Below are 21,422 nucleotides of genomic sequence, written 5' to 3'. Positions count from 1 at the left end.
GAATGGGGAGCTTAGAGCCACCAAACTCCCACACAGTTGAAAATGCACCTGTAACTTTTGACTCCCCCAAAACTTAACTACGAACAACTTACTGTTGACCAGAAGCCTTACCAACAAAATAAACACATATTTTGTATGCTACATATGTATTATATACTGTAATCTTACAATAAAGTAAGATAAAGCAAATAAAATGTTAGGATAATCATAAGAAAAATACATTTAGGGACACCTGGGTGGCTTGGTGGTTGAGCATCTGCCTTTGGCTCAGGTCATGATCCCTGGGTCCTGGGATTGAGTCCCACATCAGTCCCTTCAGGGAACCTGCTTCTCTCCCTGCCTGTGTCTCTGCCTTTCTCTGTGTGTCTCTCATGAATAAATAAATAAAATCTTAAAAAAAAAAAAAAAGAAAAATACACTTACAATACTAAACTGTATTTATCAAAAAAATTCCATATATAAGTGGACCCACACAATTCAAACCTATGTGTTCAAGGGTCAACTGTAGATGCAAATAAGCAATTCCTGTGTTTTCTTGTCCTTGCTACAAAAGTTATACATAATCGTTAAAGAAAATGGAGGTTGAGCAGCCCCAGTGGCTTAGTGGTTTAGCACTGCCTTCAGCCCGGGGTGTGATCTGGGAGACCCGGGATCGAGTCCCACATCAGGCTCCCTGCATGGAGCCTGCTTCTCCCTCTGCCTGTCTCTGCCTCTGTGTGTGTGTGTCTCTCGTGAATAAATAAATAAAATCTTAAAAAAAGAAAAAAAGAAAATGGAGGTAAAGGGTCCCTGGGTGGCTCAGTCAGTTAAGTGTCTGTCTCTAGGTTTCAGCTCAGGTCAAAATCTCACAGTTGTGAGATGAAGCCCTGAGTCGGGCTCTGTGGGGAGGAGCCTGCTTGGGATTTTCTCCCTCTCCCTTTGTCCCTCCCCCTGGCTGTTCTAAAATAAATAAATAAATATTTAAAAAACAGGGTGTGTGTCTGGGTAGCTCAGTCAGTTAAGCATCTGACTCTTGGTTTCAGCTCCGGTCATGGTCTCAGGTTCATGAGATGGAGCCCCATATGGGGCTCCCCATTCATCAGGGAGTCCGTCTGCTTCTCTCCCTCTCTCTCTGTCCCTCTCCCTGCTCCTCTCTCAAATCAATAAATCTTTAAAAAGAAAAAAAAAAAAAAAGAAAAGAAAATGGAGGTAAGACCACAAACAACCAATCATGATGCATGATGCCTTGCTTTATTGCTGTCTGTAGCTGAGAAGATACTTTATTATTTTTTTCAACAGGAATGAGATTATATTGTATTTACTGCTTTGAAACATGCTTTTTCATGTAACCATTATTGTGACCTACTTCTCAAGTCAACAAATGTTCTCCTACAACCTAAATGTTCACCTTTTGTAGAAGGGACAAAAGGAATCATAGTATCTCAATACAAAAAAACAATATGCAATCATTTGAAAGAGATAAAGCTATAAAACAAAAACCTGACCTAAAAAAAATAAAACCTGACTTAAAAAGATATCCATGAAAGATGGCTGAATGAGAAAAGCAAGCAAGCTGCAGAATAATGGGTGTGTATGTGTTTGAATATCTTTATTAGTATTGGGGGGGGACTGGAAAAATGTGCATCTACAGTAAACAAAGAACATCACTTCTGTATCAGATTTCTGTAACGTTTTCAACTTTTACTAGAGAACATCATCAACAACATTATAGACAATACATTTCTATAAACATCATTTTTTTAAAGATTTTATTTATTTATTCATGAGAGACATAGAAAGAGAGAGAGAGGCAGACTCCATGCCAGGAGCCTGATGTGGGAGTCGATCCCGGGACTCCAGGGCCGCACTCTGGGCCAAAGGCAGGCGCTAAACCGCTGAGCCACCCAGGGATCCCCAAACATCATTTTTTAAAAACATTTTAATTATCTGTACACTCAACGAGGAGCTTGAATTCACAACCCCAAGAGTTTCATGCTCTCCTGATTGAGCCAGCCAGGTGCCCCTACAAACATCATTTTGCATGGCCACACTATATGACCCTCCACAGACACAAGTGCTGTAACTAATCCCCTAAACACCTGTTAGGCTTAGAGGCTGCCTTTCACTTCCCAGCAACCCCACTAAAACAAAATGAGGTGGCAACCCTCCCACCAGAGTAGCTCCATTGAGAAGGACAAATACCAAGTGTCCCCGAGGAGACAGGGAGCAACTGTTGCCTCTTGCACACACCTGATGAGAGAGTATAAATTTGTATAACTGCCCTATTTTATGGTAACCTCTACCAAAGCTGAACTTATACTCGCCATCCAATGACCAGGCAATTCTACCTCAAGGTATTTAACTTATAAAAATACCCCAAATAGGTGCACTCAAAGATGTACGAAGATGCTATACAACTCAAATGTCGATTGACCAGAGGGATAAATATAGTATGGTGTACTCCTACAACGGCTGACCAAACAGCCTGAAGAACGAGACCTGCTACACAGCATGGATCATTCACAGACATAATGCTGAATGAAAGCCAGGCATGAAAGTCAAAAACAGGCAAGCTAATCTGTGGTGAGAGAAGTCAAGATAACAGTCACCTCTCCCATGGATATTTGTAAGCGGATGAGGTCACCGGGATGCTAGTAAGGTTTGGATCAGGGTGACTGATGGACAAAATGTGTTCACTTTATGAATATTCTAGAATGTGTATACCTTTCCATATGTCATACTTCCCTTAAAAATCAATCTCAATTAACAGATAAATCAGTAAGCAAAGATAAACCTGGGGGCACCCGGCTGGCTCAGTTGGTAGAACATGTAACTTGATCTCAGGGTTGGGAGTTCAAGCCCCATGTTGGGTATAGAAATTACTTAAAAATAAAGTATTTTTAGGGATCCCTAGGTGGCGCAGCGGTTTGGCGCCTGCCTTCGGCCTAGGGCGCGATCCTGGAGACCCGGGATCGAATCCCACATCGGGCTCCCAGTGCATGGAGCCTGCTTCTCCCTCTGCCTGTGTCTCTGCCTCTCTCTCTCGCTCTCTCTCTCTCTCTCTCTGTGACTATCATAAATAAATAAAAATTAAAAAAAATAAATAAATAAAGTATTTTTAAAAATAAACACATAAACCTAGATTTGACGGTCAAGTTCAATTAAAAAGGTCCAACCTGGCTCCTGAAACATGAACCCTAAATCCAGTGCCTCTCGTCCCTATTGTGCTAGGAGGGTACACATCAAGTAGTTAAGAGCTGGAGCTTCAGAATATGACTGGGCTATAAATCCTAACTAGCTCTAACACTTCCAGGGCAAAATCTTGGCAACAAACCTGACCCCCCTCTAAGCCTGTCTCCCCTTATTCTATAAAGTAGAGACAACCATTCCACTATTGGGAGGTTGGGAGGTGAGGGGAATGGATGTTTATGGAGGGGGCAGTAGCTTCCCAGGAGTCAGTGCCCACCTCCAGTCAAGTATGTTTCACCCACATGTGCTGAGTGTGCGTGTTAAGCATGTCACACACATTACCATGTTCTCACCAGAGTCTCCTTTCCTCTCGCTAAGAAAATCACAGTGACAAAGGATAAACCGTCTAGCCAGGGGTCTGTAGCTAGTGAAAGGTAGTCAGAACTTGAATCCAGGCCTTTCTTTTCAAGATTTTATTTATTTACTTGAGAGAGAAGCAGACTCCGCACTGAGTAGAGAGCCCAATGTGGAGCTCAATCCCAGGAACCTGAGATCATGACCTGAGCTGAAGACAGATGCCTAACCAGCTGAGCCACCCAGGTGCCCCAAATCCAGGCCTTTCTGACTCTAGTGCACACCATCCTAATCATGTCGCTGCCTCCAGGTCCTCTGAAGAGCCTTGAATCATCTGTGGGGCCCCATCTGGAGTGCCCCACCAGGGATCCTGCTGCCCTCCATTCATGGTGTGGGCCCACTCTCATTACAGACCTTCAGCCTCTCGTTCTCTAGCTTGAACGCGGAATACTCGGCAGTCTGCCGGTGTAGTCTCTCCACCAGGCTGTCTCGGTCTTCCCGCATCTTCTCCTCCAATGTTTGTTGTTGGTTTACGAGATCTGTCACCCGGCTAGAAGGCCGCAGAGTGAAAGCAGACAAAGGGAAGCAATTACGTGGGTTCTGAGAAGCCCAGGTCTTTGTGTGGAGTGGGGCCAAGTGTCCCTCCCTAGTGCCCTGTCTGCTCCCCAGTCTCCACTCCCTTGCTCTGCCCTGGCATTGCTGCTGTGGCATTCCCACAAACCTCTTCTTTTTTTTTTTTTTTTTTATTTTTTATTTTACTTTATTTATGATAGGCACACAGTGAGAGAGAGAGAGAGGCAGAGACACAGGCAGAGGGAGAAGCAGGCTCCATGCACCAGGAGCCCAACGTGGGATTCGATCCCGGGTCTCCAGGATCGCGCCCTGGGCCAAAGGCAGGGGCTAAACCGCTGCGCCACCCAGGGATCCCCAAACCCCCTCTTCTAACAGCCTCTAGATTTGTCTCCCATACCACTCCCTCCAGAAAGAAGCCTTTGTTTTCTAATCCTCCTACGAGGCCAAGACACTCCCTGAAGACAAGAACCAGAGACAGGGTCCCTTCCCAACTCTTCATGGCACCCCATGGATCTCTTAGCCCAGCAGGTCTTGAAGTTAGGACAGAACTCCCAGGCTGGGTGGTCAGGGACACCCCCAGACATTCCTCTCCCTTGTTCACATGTGTGAGCATTTACCTAGCACAGGACAGAAAAAATGCAGTGAATGTATACAGCACAGAGGGAAAGACGCTAAGTGTCCACCTGCCCTCACTCCCTTCCCTCCCTACCAGTCACTCAGCAGGGCTGTAATCCAGCAACCGAGACTGTGGTCTCACAGGAACATTTGGGCTCTCAGATGCTTGCTTTATCTTGACCACAGACCCAATACAGAAACTTTACACAGTGTGTGCTCTCAGGAATGATCAATTACAGTTCATTTAGCAAATATTTGCTAAGCACAGAGTAGTAGGCCCAAGCAAACACATCATGTTGTTCTACCCGGCAAACTCCTCCTCACCCTTAAAAACCCAGTTCAGATGTCCTTCCTTAGAGCATCCCTTCCCCAATTCCTCGTCTGTTCCATGTATCCTTCTGCCCTCATTATCTCCTACCAGTCAGAGAACCCCAAGAGGATAGCTCCTGGCAGGGGGCCCAACACATAGCAGGTTCTCAGAATGTTTGCTAAATTAAGTAGAATACAGCAAAATCAAGAGACACTTTCTCAGCTAACTCCCCCATGATCAGTCCACAGCCCTGGGAGTCCACATCTCTGTAGTCTGGGGTTCTCTCCTGGAGTCCGGGGCTAACTCCAAGAGGGTAGGGGATGCATTTGTCTTGTCACTGCTGTGACCCTGAAGGCCAGCACACAGCCTGGTATAGAACAGATGCTCAATAAATATTTTTCAAATGAACGAATACAGGATTATAGATGACACTGAGAATATCTGGTCACTGGTAGCTAGTGATGAGAAAGGTTTGAGTTCCGTCCCCTACAACGAGGCCACTTTTGCCCCCTACTCTGACCTACCAACTGCTAGGCAAAACAGCTGCTGTCACTGGGCAGACAATAGAGAGAAGACATGGCATTTCCAGTGGCTCCTGGACCTCTGTGAGCAGAGAAGCCCAGCCCCTCCACATTGACGGCCAGGGCTGCCACACCTCAGCCCAATGCAGCCCCTGACGGGTGAGACTACACAGCAGCTGTGAGGGTGCTGGGACCCGCCTTGTATGCCCTTTTCCCTCAATAGCCCACGTGCCCTCCTCTAAACACACGTACTCGTTCAGGACGATAATTTCCAACTCGAGGTCTCCCTTGTCTTTCACAACTTGATTGTAGCGGCTCCTCCATGATTCCAGAGTGGATAAAGCTTCAGCGACATAAAGATCCTGGGAACATGGGACCACAGGACCCGTCAGCCCCGTGATGGGTCAGCACTGAGGCCGAGGGAGCGGGGGGCTGGGCTCACCTGGATGACTCCTCACCCCCACAGTCCCTTTCCAGAGACACCAAGGGTGACTGAGCCCAGCTGTTAGCTTCTACATTTCTAGCAATAACATGCACTTTACTTGGAAATCCTTCTTAACTATCATTCCCACACGATATTGACTAAAATGTCCCCTTCAGGGTCTCCAGCCAGCCGCCCACCCTGCTTTCATCCTTTTACCATTTACTCACCCACTGCCGCCCCTCGCCCCAGGACATTTGCCCTTTCCACCATCACCAACCCTCCGATCACAGCCAGCTCACAGCCAGTGGCTACCGCCTAGCCAGCACTGCCTAGCCAGCACTGATACCTCTACCCTCTTCGCCCTCCACCCCCATCCCAACCCCGTGGCCACCCTCAGGGAAGGCCCGCCACCTTGTCAGCAAGTTGCACATGCAGCTGCTCAGCATACTCCTCACTCTTCTCAGCTCGTTCCTTCTGGGCTCGGATGGCCTTCTTTAAGGTTTCTTTGTCTCGGTCTCCCTTTTGCTTTAATTCCTTCAGCTGCTCCATGATGGCCTCCACTTCTGCCTTGTGCTGGTTCCCACTGCGCTCCAGGTTCTTGGAGGGGAGGGCCGGAAGCAGGGGATGGCGGGGAGAGAAGAGTGGTGGGGAGCGAGGGGAAAGAGGACCAGCAAAAAGAGAGGATGGTGGAGAAGGAAAGAGAAAATGGGTCACCAACTGTGTGGGGGCTTAGGGCTCTCCAAATGCAGGCCAGGGATAGGGGCCATTCCCAGCTCCCCATGGCACCTCTCCAGATCACTAAACCCATCGAGTCTTAATGCTAGGACAGGACTCTTCTGGAATCCTTCCTTCAACTTCCAACACTGTGGTCAGAAGAATCTCTCAGTCACTTGGCAGAGCCTGACCTCAGAGGGTCCCTGGCTCACACAGGCAAGCAGCATTTGAGACCATTCCCTCCCCACGGGTAGGCCTGAGGGCCTAAGGGATTAATTGATTGGCCCTGGGTCATGACACTAAACCCAGTCACTGCAGGGAAGGGTACCCAGGGCCTCTAGGGTCCACTGCTCTTGCCTCTGTCCCAGAATCTCTCTGAAGCAGGAGCTCATTGGCAGCAAGTACCCCGTAAACCTTTGGGGCCAAGCCTTCCTGAGTGTGGCTCACGGCCCTGGGACTGCCATGCCCTGCCCTTCCTTCCCCACCAGTGGGGCCAGCAGGTACCTTGATCTGCATGCATAGGCGACTGTTCTCTGCCTCTTTGCACCGGAGCTGTGCCTGCAAATGCCCACGCATGGACTCCATGGATTTAGAAAGCTCGGATGCTGTCTTCGCTTGAGCCTTTGTGGAGAGATGGAGAAAGTGACAGAGCCAGCATTTGAACCCCTGTTTCCAATTCCAATGTACACTCTATACACTAAGCTCTACTGGCTCATTAGGAAGAGTAACTGTCAGGGATGGTACCTTCTCACATTGTATTTCCTGGAGTAGCTCTTCTACCTCCTTGTCCTTGTCTTGCAGTAGTAACAGCAGGCGCTAGAGAGAACATACACTGTCATGAGCCCCCAGGGAAGGGCAAAGAAGCCAGGCCGGGGGTGGGGGTGGGGGGGTTGGGGTGGGGACAGCAACTCCTATGGTGCCTGGCCACCAGGGCCCAAGGTCCCAAATACACTGGCCCATGCCACAAAGATCCTAGCAGGAAGCACTCAGCATCTGCATTAAAAATTTTTTAAGACTTTATTTATTTATTCATGAGAGACAGAGAGAGAGAGAGAGAGGCAGAGACACAGGCAGAGGGAGAAGCAGGATCCATGCAGGAAGCCTGACGTGGGACTCGATCCCAAGTCTCCAGGGTGTGAACTGAAGCCAGTGCTAAACCGCTGAGCCACCCGGGCTTCCCTGTATTAAATATTTAAGATGACAAGCAGGTATTGATTTTACAATGTATTTTTTTTTAATTTTTAATTTATTTATGATAGTCACATAGAGAGAGAGACAGAGACACAGGCAGAGGGAGAAGCAGGCTCCATGCACTGGGAGCCTGACGTGGGATTCGATCCCGGGTCTCCAGGATTGCGCCCTGGGCCAAAGGCAGGCGCTAAACTGCTGTGCCACCCAGGGTTCCCTGATTTTGCAATTTAAAATAATGTTAGGGACGCCTGGGTGGCTCAGTCCGTTAAGCGTTCAAGTCTCGATCTCAGCTCAAGTCTTGATCTCAGCGTTGTGAGTTCAAGCCCCATGTTGGGCTCCATGCTGTGGAGCCTACTTAATAAATAATAATAATTTAAAAATAAATAGATAAAGGCGCCCGGGTGGCTCAGGCAGTTAAACATCTGACTCTTGCTTTCAGCTCAGGTCATGATTTCAGGGTCATGAAAAGGAGACTGGAGTCAGGCTCCCCCCTCAGTGGGAAGTCTACTTCAAGATTCGCTCCCTCTGCCCCTCCCCCAACTCATGTGTGCCCCCTTTCCCTGTCATAAATAAATAAATAAATCTCCTCCTCTCTCAAACAAATACATCTTAAAAATAAACAAATAAGTAAAATAATGTTAGCTGTGGAAAACAATGAAAAACAAAAAACATGCTAAAGAATCTCTATAATTAATTCCCCAGCCAAAGACAAATGGCTAATATGCATTAAAAAGTCTTATGTATTTTGTTCCATAACCTTCAATCCCACAACATTTACCATACTGTGCTTAAATCTTCTATATCTTTTGAAAAGGCAGCTTAAAGTTTTAACTTACTGATGTTCATAATTTGATTCCCAGCCTCTCAAACTGAGGAGATAGACTTAGGCATCATCCCCTTCACTGCCAAATCTCCCATCATGATGTTCTGAGAGGCATTAAGGACCAAGGGCCAAACCCTTGGAGACTCACGAGGGCATTCATACCTAAAATGCTCCAAAAGGCTTTGGAGTTAACTCAGTGAACTTTTTGTACAGGTCAGCCAGTCATTTCCCAATTTATCTGGCCTCAGATCACTGCCTGCTTTTGTGTCTGGCACCCATTAACATTGTGAGGAACTTAGGGTTCCATGGACCAGACTTTGGAGTATGCCGCCTTGGGAGTGATTTCTAGAAGTGGAACTGTTGAGTCAAAGTCTTTTGAATCCATAATACAAATATGGTTAATTCAAGCAACAGACTCTGATGGTTAGTAAATCCAGCAGCAGCAGTTCTTATGTTGTGTTCAGTGTCGTAGTTCAAGCTAGACAAGCCCAGCGGAGCAGGCAGGATAGGGGACATCAGCCCATTTTACAGATCATGAAACTAAGGCGCAAAGAATTATCAGAGCCAGGCTCCAGCACTACTGCATTGGGCCAGCCCCTCTGCGCACTGTCGCCTATAAGCCACTAGAGCCGGCAGGGGGCGCTGTGTTACCGCTTTCTCTGAGTCCGCCTCCGCCAGCCGTTTTAGTAGAGCTCCTTGTTGCTCCATCAGCCTTTCGGAATCCTTCAAAGGAAGACAGACAGAACCAGGGGTTAAGCAATGAACCCAGATGTCTACATCCTCCGGATTCTCTTTCTTTTCCAAAATTTATATTTCCAATTATAGGAGTCATAAATAAATTGCAATCATTATAAAATATTCAGTGAACCAGTAATGCTAAAGTTCCCTCATCCACCTCCAAACCCCACTTTACTGTTATTAGTTTGATTAGGGTCCTGCCCATCCTCTCTCTATGCATTTATATATAGATACACCTAGAGAAATAGCACCTTTTACGGGTCGGGGAGCGGGGAGGAGAAGGATCTATGGGTGATCTTACCAAAATGATAACATATTGTATTTCTGTGCTACTACTTGAATTTTTTAGAAACAGCTCTATTGAGGGGCACCTGGCTGGCTCAGTGTGGGTGGAATGAGTGACTCTTGATCTTGGGGTTGTGAGTTTGAGCCCCACGTTGGGTGTAGATATGACTTAAATTTTTTTTTTTAATCTTAAAAACAAACAAATAAACAGGCATGCCTGGGTGGCTCAGTCAGTTAAGCGTCTGCATTCAGCTCAGGTCATGATCTCAGGGTCCTGGGATGGAGACCCAAGGCAGGCTTCCTGCTCAGCGGGGAGTCTGCTTCTCCCTCTCCTTCTGCCTCTCCCCCCTGCTTATGTTCTCTCTCAAATAAATAAAATCTAAAAAACAAACAAATAAACAAACAAACAAACAAACAAGGGCCCCAGGTGGCTCAGTCGGTTAAGTGTCTGCCTTTGGTTCAGGTCATGATCTCTGGGTTCTGAGATAGAGCCCCACATAGGGCTCCCTTCTCAGTGGGAAATCTGTTTCTCCCTCTCCCTCATGTTCTATCTCTCTCCCAAATAAATAAATAAGAATCTTTATTTTTATTTTTTTTAAAGATTTTATTTTATTTATTCATAGAGACAGAGAGAGAGAGAGGCAGAGACACAGGCAGAGGGAGAAGCAGGCACCACACAGAGAGCCTGACGTGGGACTCGATCCCGGGTCTCCAGGATCATGCCCTGGGCTGCAGGCGGCGCTAAACCACTGCGCCACCGGGGCTGCCCTAAATAAGAATCTTTAAAAAACAAACAGCTTTATTGAGATAAAAATTCGGATACTATGCACAACTCAATGGTTTTTGGCATATTACATTATTAATGTTTTAAATTGTGGTAAAACATTCATAACATAAACCTTGCCAGGGGTACCTGGAAGGCTGAGTCAGTTAAGTATCTGCCTTTGGCCCAGGTCATGATCCCAGGATCCTGGTATGGGGCTCCCTGCTTACCTGAGTCTGCCTCTCCCTCTGTCCTCCTCGCTGCCCCCCTGTGCTTGCATGTTTTCTTTCTTTCTCTCTCTCTCTCTCTCTCTTTCTGTCTCTCTCTTTTTCTCAAATAAATAAATAAAATCATTAAAAAAAAAAAGCAGAACATAAATCTTGCCATTTGAACCATTTTTAAGTGTAAATCTCAGTGGCATATAGTACATTCACAATATTGTGCAACCATCACTACTCGCTCGTTCCAGAACATTTTCAACATCCCAAAGGAAAGCCTGTAACTGTTAAAGCAATCTCCATGTCCCCCTCCTCCAGCCACCAGTAATCCCTAAATGCCTTCTCTCTAACATGCCATTGCATTTTTAACCTCTCCCTATGCATAACCTCCGGGTGATGAGGCTGCTCCCAGGTTGCACAACTGCAAACACTGTAGCAATGGACAGGCATGTACAGTGTCTCTTTAGGGTTGATACCAAGAGGAGGAATGCCTGGGCCAGGTTTGTGAGCTGAAATGACCTACAAAGTGCCTGCACAGATTTGCATTGCCACAGGCAGGACAGGAGGGCCCTGGGCAGCAGGCTAGTCTTTGCCAGCAGGACTCCTGCTGTTTTAGCTTGCATTTTTCTAATTATTCATATGTTTATCAGTCACTGACTTCCCTCTTCCCCCAAATGTCTACTCATACCCGTCTTCCCAGTAGACCGTGTCTGTGAACCTTCTCTAGTCTTCTCTAGAGGGGGGCTTGCCCTCCCTTTTCTTCCCAGGCTCACAGGTTCCCTTCACAAGCCAGGACAGGACTGGGAGAGGAGACAAGCCAGCATCGTGGTTTCTCCAACAACAGGAAGAGGCACAGAACACAGGATGAAAGCTTAGGACTGATGCTGCTCTCACTACCCTTTATGCCATGTCTTCTGAACTTCCAGGGGGACACCACACAAACAGTCTCACCAAATCCCCCATTTTAAGGAGCCATGCACCACACCCATTCTACAGAAGAGATGGAGGCTGGGAGAAGTGAGGTGAGCTGTGTGAGATCACCAACTGGAAATGGCAGAGGTGGGCCCTAAGCCAACTGACTCCACAGCCAGGGCAAACTCCCATCCACTGAGCCTCCCTAGCAAGCACTGAGATTGAGGCGAGGGGGCTCCCCTCCCAAGTGGACATGGGCAGGAAGAGACGAGAGTCTGGACTGAACAGGGAGCATCTGCTGTGGGTGGGAAGTCCTCCCTGCTGGCTGACCCTTCATCTCCAATGAGAGATTCTGGGATCCGAGGACAGTAGATGCTAAGAAGTCAGAAAGGAAAAAACAGGGTAGAAAAAGGTTTCCTGGGGGTCCCAGTCCCAGGACAAACAGCAACAGCACCTACCACTTACCAAGCACCTATCATGTGCCAGGCAGTGTGCCACTCCCTCATCTGTACTCACATGATGCCATGTGGAAGATGATATTCTCCTTTTACAGGTGGGAAAACTGAGGCCCAGAGACGTTAAAATTGCCCACCCAAGAACATTGAGCCAGACATTAAATAAAGATATTATTAATTTTAAGAGAATAATTTAGCTGTAACTAATAAAAATGAAAGAAATATACTCTAGGAACTCTCGGGTACACCAGGACACTGTACATGAATGCCCAAAATAACACTGCTTATAACAGCAAATAGAGAATATTTCTCCATCAACTGAAGAAAGGATAAATTGCGGTATCATCTTAAAATACAACACAGCAGTGAAAATGAACTACCTTAGTCCTTGGGGATAAAAATGGATAAATCTCAAAAATACTGAGGGTACTGAGTGGGGGTGCCTGGGGGGCTCAGTGGGTTAAGTGTGCAACTCTTGGTTTTGGCTCAGGTCATGATCTCAGGGTCAAGAGATCGAGCCCAGTGTCGGGCTCCACACTCAGTGTGGAGTCCACTTGAGATTTTCACTCTCTCCCTCTCCTTCTGCCCCTCCCCTGCTCCCTCTCTCAAATAAATAAATAAATAGATCTTTTAAAAAAATATTGAGGGCAAAAAGAAAACTCTGAAGAATACATGTGGAACAAAATTATTTATGTAAGATTTGGAAGCAGGCTAAATAATACTATCTGTTACTCAAGGATGTATATGTAAATAATAAAAATGATAAGATTGGAGATAAAGGATCCCTCTGATAAGCTTATCACCAAAGGAGACAACACAAGGAGGATTTAACTACATGGATAAGATTTTGTTAAGAAAGCCAGCCAGTGACCACACCACTTTATATTACTCTTATTTTTAAAATATTTTTTTGTTCACTTGAGAGAGAGCAAGAGCACAAGCAGTGGGGGAAGGTCAGAGGGACAGGGAGAAGCAGACTCCATGCTGAGTAGGGAGCCTGACACAGGGCTCAACCCCAGGGTCCTGAGACCATGACCTGAGCCGAAGGCAGACATTTAACCAAGTGGGGCACCCAGGTGCCCCACATCTTACTTATTTTAAATACTAATTTCTGGGGGGTCCGTGGGTGGCTCAGTCAGTGGAACATGCGACTTAATCTCAGAGTTGTGAGTTCAAGCCCCAAACTGGGTATAGAGCCCACTTCAAAATTAATTAATTAATTATTAATAATTAAACTGAAAAGAACAGATACTACACTTGAGCTTAGGCAAAAGGCCAAGAAACAATTAAAATATTAAATAATTTTTAAAAATCCAAACCAGAAGCTGATAATACTAAAAAAGTAAAATAAACTGGGGCACCTGGGTGGCTCAGTTGGTGAAGCCTCTGCCTTCAGCTTGGGTCATGATCCTGGGATCAAGCCCTGTATCAGGCTCCCTGGTCAGTGGGGAGTCTGTTTTTCTCTCTCCTTCTGCCCTGCACAATCTCTCTCTCAGTGTCAATCTCTCTAATAAATAAATAAAATCTTAAAACAAAAACAAAACCGGGATGCCTGGGTGGCTCAGCTATTGAGCATCTGCCTTTGGCTCACAGTGTGATCCGGGAGTCATGGGATCGAGTTCCATATGGGGCTACCTGCATGGAGCCTGCTTCTCCCTCTGCCTATGTGTCTGCCTCTCTTTCTGTGTCTCTCATGAATAAACAAATAAAATATTTTTTAAAAATGGGGGATCCCTGGGTGACTCAGCGGTTTAGCGCCTGTCTTTGACCCAAGGCGCGATCCTGGAGTCCCGGGATCGAGTCCTGCGTCGGGCTCCCGTCATGGAGCCTGCTTCTCCCTCTGCTTGTGTCTCTGCCTCTCTCTCTCTCTCTCTCTCTCTCTATATATATATATATATATATATATATATATATATCATGAATAAATAAATAAAATCTTTAAAAAATAATAAAAAACAAAAATAAAAACAAAAAACAACCAAACCATACTACAGTTCCTCTTTTGTTTGAACCCAACAGGGAGACAGCTGTTGATACCCAACAGTTTTTCCAGAATCATTTCCTAATATGGAATATTGTTAGGAACCATCTTTAAAGAACACCAAGTGCAACCCTACAGCTGGTGTCCCCTAGCCCTGAACCAAGGGCCCGGCGCCTCCCTGACACCTCAGCAACTCCTGATGCCATCAGCTCCAGCTTCAATGACCACAGCAGCACCCATGTGCCGGGTGTCCAGCACTTCCCGGGAAGACTGTGGCACATATTCCCATGGCCCTCGCAATGTAGGTGCGGAGCGCACTTTCTTATCACAGATGAAGTCCCGAGGTTCCAAGTGGACGGGCCTGTGGTGCTGCAGGGGTTCAGAGGGAGGGAGGGAGGGCAGGCAGCTGTGGCCAGGAGCTAGGAGCTCACTCACCTCTTTGCAGTGCTGTTCCCGCAGCAGGTCTCGGAGGGTGCGGTTGGTCTCTTCAAATGTGCTCAGCTTCTGCAGGAGAAGTTCCTTCTGCCTCGTCAAGGTGTTGATGTCCGTGCAGGTCATTTGTTTCTCCTGGAAGACAGCAAACAGTCTTACAGGATATAGGGGGAGAAGGGGAGAGACGGTGGGGTGGGGGAAGGGGGAGAAAGGAGGAGGCAGTGGAGGGAGGCCCCTCTTAAGAGGCACGGGTGCCAGGAAGCCAGGGTAAGAAACCCTGGGCCGTGTTAACAGGGCCAGAGCAGTCGAGGGCAGGCTTCCTGGAGGAGGTAGGACCTGGAAGGATGGGGGCAGGAGCTGGGTGGGCTGAGAGCAGCAAGTGGGGGAAGGGCTGGGGAGCTCTGTGTGGGCAAATACAGTGAGGCAGGCTTCCTGGAGGAAGTGGAGGAGGACAACACCTGGTGGCCAATACTTGCAGGAATCAAACTGTGCCTGACACTTGCAGGAATCAAGACTTAAGCCTTGACTCACTATGATCCCAGGAGACCCATGATGAGGTCTCCTCAGAGACCCTGGCCACTAGGGGTCATCCTCGAGGATCAGGCCCCAGAAGTGAGAGTGGGGGTGGGGGGCTGAGGAGTTCAGTGTGCCCTCCCCTGGCCCAGAGATGTCATAAAGTCAGCCTGATGACTGCGTAAAGACCCCTCCCCAGCTTGCAACTTGCCCACCCCCCGGGCCCAGTCCCAGGCTGGGTGGTTCTGCCCACCACCTACCGTCTTCAGCTTCCCGATAGTATCCTTCAAAGCCATGACTTGCTTGGCAGCAGCAGCTCCATCCATTTCAGCCTCTACCAGCTTGGACATGAGGCACTCCTTCTCCTGCTGGAGGTGTTTCTTCTGAAGCCTGGGGCCAGAGAGAATAGTGCTCTGTGAGCTCTCCCAGGCCCCGGCCCACCCAGAGCTCTGAAGCTCGCCTCACAATGCCCTGCGAGGCTCATCTCCTGGTCAGGGAACAGTGGGGGAGGGGGAGGGATGGCTCTTAGAGAGCTACCTGGGCACCAGAGCAGGGCCTTCACCTCGGGTAACGTTATGCCATCCGTGGCCTTGCTGGCCTCTCAGCCACTAGCATTACTCCTGTCCCTTGCCATCGCCCCAGCCTCGTACCCATCACCTTCAGATCTGCTTTTGATCCATCTCATCTGCTCTTCACACTGGAGCCCAATCTGGCCCCACCACTCTTGGCTTTGAAAACCCTTCCCCGGCTGCTCAATGCAAACTTCACAAAGCGACCTCTGAGAGTGGCCCTTGCCAGCCTCCACGGCCCCCCTGCCCTCTGCCCACCCCTCTCCTGGCACTGGCCTGCTTTCCATCCTTCAGTCGCAAACTGCTTCCCTGGGACCTTCACGGGAGATCCCTGAATGCCTCCTTCCCTGGGACTCCCAGCTATCTCCTGACCATCCTGCAGGGCTTTCCTTAAATGTCGCTTTTTCAAGAAAGGCTTCCCCACCCCCACTGTACCCTGTGGGGTCCTTGTCCCCTCCCCCGCAACACCCAGCGTGATTTGTAAATCACGAGCGCCAACAAGTAACTAGCTTGCGACCGTTGAACGGCTGCGAGTCTGGGCCACGCTGTGACTGGGGGACAGCGCCTGGGCCTGCCTCCATTTCCAGAGCCTGGGACAGGGGCAGGCCAGTGGGAACATCCTCCGGGGCAGGGCCACCTTACATGGTGAAGTCCTTCTCCTCCTTGATGCGCTCGATGTTGTGCCTTAGCACTGTGTTCTCATGCTCAGTCTCGGCCAGCTCGTGGGCCACCTCCTCCAGCTCTTCCTTTCGCTCCTCCAGGAATCTTTTGGCCATCTGGCGCTCACCCTTCTGCATCTTGACCTGTGCAGGAGCACGCAGGCAGGGGCCACTGAGGGGAGGCTCCTCCTCTGCCGCATTGCTAGGTGCATTGCTTTGGACCAGATAAGGGCACCTCTGATTGACCAGATACATAGGTATTTAGGTCCTGTTGGGCACAATCGGAGTTAATCATCACAGAGATGAGGGGCAGACACCATTCATCTCATTTCCTTGTTACTGAGAAAACCGAGTACTGAGAGCCTAAGTGACTTGGGGCCAGAGCCAGGATACAAACCATGTTTCGGCTGGCACACCACAGGAGAGGGGTCACAAAAAGGCCTGCGTTCTGCGGGCTTTGGAGAAAAGTGCTGTGGCCAGGCAGCCAGCCCTAGGTTCTCCAGGTGGGCCTGGTAGCCCCAAATGCAGGGTGAGGAATTAAAGAAACAGGCCACATTAGCAGTCAAGACCTGGATTTCAAGCCAGCTCTGCCACACTCCCGGCTGGGGGCCACGGACTTCCAGGTTGTTTCTAATACCATTGTTAGATCCTGTCCAAAGACACAGCCCGCTAACTGAGGACAAACTTTCTCCACCTCTTTAGGACTTTGTTCTCCTTCTAAACTATTATGTCAAATGGGAAACAGAGGTCCCAGTGTCCCAGCCACTTCATCTCCAAAATGGGGACAATACCACCACCAGTTTCATTTATTGTTGTGACATGTCAGACCAGGGCATCCATACAGAGCACCAGGAGGGGTCAGGCCAGGTCCGGGCTAGGTGCTCCCTGTAGAGGGAGCCCGGGTTGCCCAGGGTACCTCCTCAGAGGCATCTAAAGCCCCAGGAGGCTGCTGAGAAGGATGGGAGGACCCACAGGCGGCAGCCTGAAGGAAGCACTCCACCAGGAACCGAGCTGGGTGGTCCATCACATCCTCAGGGCACTAGCTATTCCAGCCCCCCACCTCCCTCACCTCAGACTTGAGACAACCAACCGCATTCATTAGACTGTCAATCTTCTTATCATAACGGTTCATTTTACAGTGACCCGAGTCGTCATCTTCCGTGGAGAGGTCACTTAACCGCATCACCGAGACCAGCTTTTCTGAAGATGGTGGCGTGATCTCCAGACAATGAGGTGGATTCTGATGCAGAGGAGGGAGAGACATGTGAATTCATGAGGCAAGGCCACAAGCTTTGGTTCCAGCATACCTGCTTGTCCGCTGGAGACAGGAAGAACTAAACCGCTGAGGGCCAACCACAGGGACCCAGGACGGACAGCACATCAGGCCCTCTTGATGAAATATTACCTTCCCCATCTCAAGATTCTCTACCAAGAAATAAGCCTGTATTTTAGTGTCAATTTTAAAATAAAGGATAGAACAGACGGGCAAAAGTAGTAATAATACCCCAAGTTGGCAAAGGTTTGGGCAATAGATATTTTCCTATACCAAGGGTAGAAGGGAAATGTGTCAAAAGTCTTTGAAATGAATATGAATGCGTGACAGTGGATAGTTGAAAGTAACACAAATCTGCTATAAAAGGTATTTTAGGGACAAGTGGGTAAATTTGAATATGGAGCAGATATATAATAATAAAGTTTTTAGGACTAGTCACTGTTATTTTGGTCATATAGAAAAATATTAGAAATGGGACGCCTGGGTGGCTCAGCAGTTGAGTGGTTGCCTTTGGCTCAGGGCATGATCCTGGGGTCCCAGGACTGAGTCCTGCATTGGACTCCCTGCGTGGAGCCTGCTTCTCCCTCTGCCTGTGTCTCTGCCTCTCTGTGTGTGTCTCTCATGAATAAATAAATAAATAATCTTAGGGGATCCCTGGGTGGCTCAGCGGTTTAGCGTCTGCCTTTGGCCCAGGGCGTGATCCTGGAGTCCCAGGATCGAGTCCCACGTCAGGCTCCCGGCATGGGCCTGCTTCTCCCTCCTCCTGTGTCTCTGCCTCTCTCTCTATGTCTATCATAAATAAATAAATATTTTTTTTAAAAATCTTAAAAAAAAAGAAAAATATTAGAAATGCATCCTGAACAATTTAGGGATCAAAGGGTATGAGGTCTGGAATATATTTAAATATATCAACATAAAAATACATTTTTTAAATAAAATGCATGTGCTCCAATGAAAAGTTTATGGAAAGCTGTATAACACTTTGCTTGTAAGATTCCAGATAGAAAGTTAACACAGCCTGGGAGCCAGGGTTTCCATGGGTTTTTGATATGTTGAATATGACTCAGTCTATTCTGTTGCATTAAGTAATTGCTATTTCTCACTTTCCGTACAGTTCTGTGCTCCTTTTAAGCTTAAAAAACCTTCCAGTTTCCAGGGGAAGAAGAATAAAAGAAGTATTCAGTAAAAGAGTAACTCTCATGCCAAACAAGTAGGACATACAGGGTACGATTTTAAAACTGCATGTGCCCTTCGTCCTGGCAATTCTATTTCTACAGACTTATCAAGAATACCTACGAATATGAATGAATATTTAAAACCAAGGCAAGGATAGATACAGATGACAAGATAGTATTAGTTAAATACATCATAGTACAGGGTCATCTGGGTAGCTATCAGTTAAGTGTCTACCTGGGCTCAGGTCATGATCCCAGGGTCCTGGGATCAAGTCCCACATTGGACACCCTGCTCAGTGGGGAGTTTGCTTCTCCCTTTTCCTCTGCCTCTCTCCCCTGCTCATGCTTGCTCTCTCTCAAATAAATAAAATCTTAAAAATAAATAAATACATCACAGTACAAATACACAATGGAATACTGCCTTAAAAAAATAACATGCAGTGTAAATATAGCCAAATATATTTTAAAAGAATATGATGAAAAATAAATAAATAAAATTTAAAAAGAATACAATAAGTAAAATATGATCCCATTGTTACAAAAATCAAAATAAGGAGTGTCTTCACAAGAAAAGATCAGGTAGGCTTCCACCTAGAAGTTCCAGAGCTCTTCTCAGAGTGATGGGATGACGGGTGTCTTTTACTTTCTTCCTTGTGGTTTGGATTTTCTAATTTTTCAACAGTAACTATACACTACTTTTTTAAGACAAAAAGTTTGCAATATTTAAAAGGATGATAATAGAACAAAATATAGTATGATGACAATATTTGAAAACCCAAAACTATGCATAGGAAAAAGTGTGACACTAAATATACCAAAATATTAGCAGTTTCAGGAGGGTGGTTCCCCTGGGGAGTGGCAATGATAGCCATCAGGGGAGCACCTGGGTAGCTCAGTGGTTGAGCGCCTGCCTCCCCAGAGGGGAGCTTCTGGGGAAGCTGGTGATGATGGGGTTTCTTAAGTGAGGTAGTAGTTACACAGGTGTATTCTGTTTATAAATATTCATCAATCGGGCAGCCCTGGTGGCGCAGCAGTTTAGCACCGCCTGCAGCTCAAGGTGTGATCCTGGAGACCGGGGATCAAGTCCCACATCAGGCTCCTTGCATAGCATGGAGCCTGCTTCTCCCTCTGCCTGTGTCTCTGCATCTCTCTCTCTCTCTGTGTCTCTCATGAATAAATAAAATCTTCTAAACAATAAATAAATAAATAAATAAATAAATAAATAAATAAATAAATAAATATTCATCAATCAAGCAATACACTTTTTATGTGTGTATTTTCCTAGCTTTTCATAAAAAGTTTTTGAAACTTAATAGCAGCCACATTAGAGTGGTAAGGTTACAGGTGATGGTCTACTTGTCTGTATTTTCAACATTCCGTAATAAAAATAGATCACTTTTATTTTTTTTTAAAGATTTTTTTATTTATTTATTCATGAGAGACACAGAGAGAGAGAGAGAGAGAGGCAGAGACACAGGCAGAGGGAGAAGTAGGCTCCACGCAGGGAGCCTGACGTGGGACTCGATCCCAGGTCTCCAGGATGGCCTTGGGCTGAAGGCAGCACTAAACCGCTGAGCCATCTGGGCTGCCCTAGATCACTTTTAATAATAAGGTAGAGAGGGGGATCCCTGGGTGGCTCAGCAGTTCAGTGCCTGCCTTTGGCCCAGGGCATGATCCTGGAGTCCCGGGATCGAGTCCCCCGTCGGGCTCCTAGTATGGAGCCTGCTTCTCCCTCCTCCTGTGTCTCTGCCTCTCTCTATGTATATCATGAATAAATAAATAAAATCTTTTAAAAATATAATAATAATAATAGGGTAGAGAAAAATCCCAGATCTCTTTTCTCCCCACGATGATCAATCTTCTATACCAGAAGGGGTTTTAAAAAATCAAACAAGAGGGATGCCTGAGTGGCTCGGAGGTTGGGCGGCTGCCTTTGGCTCAGGGCATGATCCCGGATTCCCGGGTTCGTGTCCCACATCAAGCTCACTGCATGGAGCCTGCTTCTCCTTCTGCCTGTGTCTCTGCCTCTCTCTTTCTGTGTCTCTCATGAACAAATAAATAAAAATCTTAAAAAAAAAAAATCAGGGATCCCTGGGTGGCGCAGCGGTTTGGCGCCTGCCTTTGGCCCAGGGTGCGATCCTAGAGACCCGGGATCGAATCCCACGTCAGGCTCCCGGTGCATGGAGCCTGCTTCTCCCTCTGCCTGTGTCTCTGCCTCTCTCTCTCTCTCTGTGTGACTATCATAAATAAATAAAAAAAAATTAAAAAATAAAATATAAAATAAAAAATAAATCAAACAAGAATCTCCACATGTACATAGCAGCTTCTGGGGTCCATGTCCAGCTCACTCAATATTTCCTCCTTGTAGGGTCTCTCTCCCTTGTCCAAAATGGAAAGGGCCAGCGTAGCCTTTTCCCAGAAACATAAAACACCACTGAGAAGAGGGAAAGGCACTGGCTTAAGAGGGCAGAATGAAATACAGCTGCTATTTGAGAAATAAGTCACTTCTCTGGGCTCCTCCATTTCTAGAATTATGTGGCTCCAGGACTGAAAGTGGACATTGAGCTTTCCAAGGGGTACCACAGCTCCTAGCAACCTAGGTCAACAGGGACATCAATTTCCATAGTGGTATCTTCAATGTATACTTCAAAGCTACTAAGTCTTTTCTGTTTTTTTAAAAAGCATATTTTTTAAAGATTTTTTAATGTAATCTCTACCACTAATGTGGAGCGTGAATTAAAGACCCCAAGATCAAG

At 47.1% G+C, this 21,422-nt stretch overlaps 1 protein-coding gene and 1 pseudogene across 20 annotated transcripts in view; both read right to left on the bottom strand.

Moving 5' to 3' along the window:
- Positions 1-21,422, bottom strand: part of ODF2 (outer dense fiber of sperm tails 2) — a 35,783-nt gene that overhangs the window by 6,852 nt on the left and 7,509 nt on the right. For 18 of the 20 annotated variants that reach the window (XM_072778168.1, XM_072778164.1, XM_072778174.1 and 15 more), the window contains 10 exons: positions 17,288-17,458; positions 16,202-16,362; positions 15,251-15,380; positions 14,481-14,612; positions 9,345-9,416; positions 7,424-7,495; positions 7,184-7,300; positions 6,377-6,562; positions 5,794-5,903; positions 3,937-4,072 (listed from right to left, as the gene is read on the bottom strand). In XM_072778168.1, the coding sequence (XP_072634269.1) occupies positions 3,937-4,072; positions 5,794-5,903; positions 6,377-6,562; positions 7,184-7,300; positions 7,424-7,495; positions 9,345-9,416; positions 14,481-14,612; positions 15,251-15,380; positions 16,202-16,362; positions 17,288-17,458 (1,287 nt within the window). The remainder of the gene's footprint in view (positions 1-3,936; positions 4,073-5,793; positions 5,904-6,376; positions 6,563-7,183; positions 7,301-7,423; positions 7,496-9,344; positions 9,417-14,480; positions 14,613-15,250; positions 15,381-16,201; positions 16,363-17,287; positions 17,459-21,422) is intronic. The other 2 variants (XM_072778155.1, XM_072778170.1) reach the window with 1 other exon arrangement.
- Positions 13,231-13,351, bottom strand: LOC140607681 (U2 spliceosomal RNA; annotated as a pseudogene).

Source organism: Canis lupus, chromosome 16 (genome assembly GCF_048164855.1).
Source record: "Canis lupus baileyi chromosome 16, mCanLup2.hap1, whole genome shotgun sequence".
In the NCBI taxonomy this organism is placed as follows: domain Eukaryota; kingdom Metazoa; phylum Chordata; class Mammalia; order Carnivora; family Canidae; genus Canis; species Canis lupus.
This window is presented reverse-complemented; position numbering and strand designations above follow the sequence as displayed.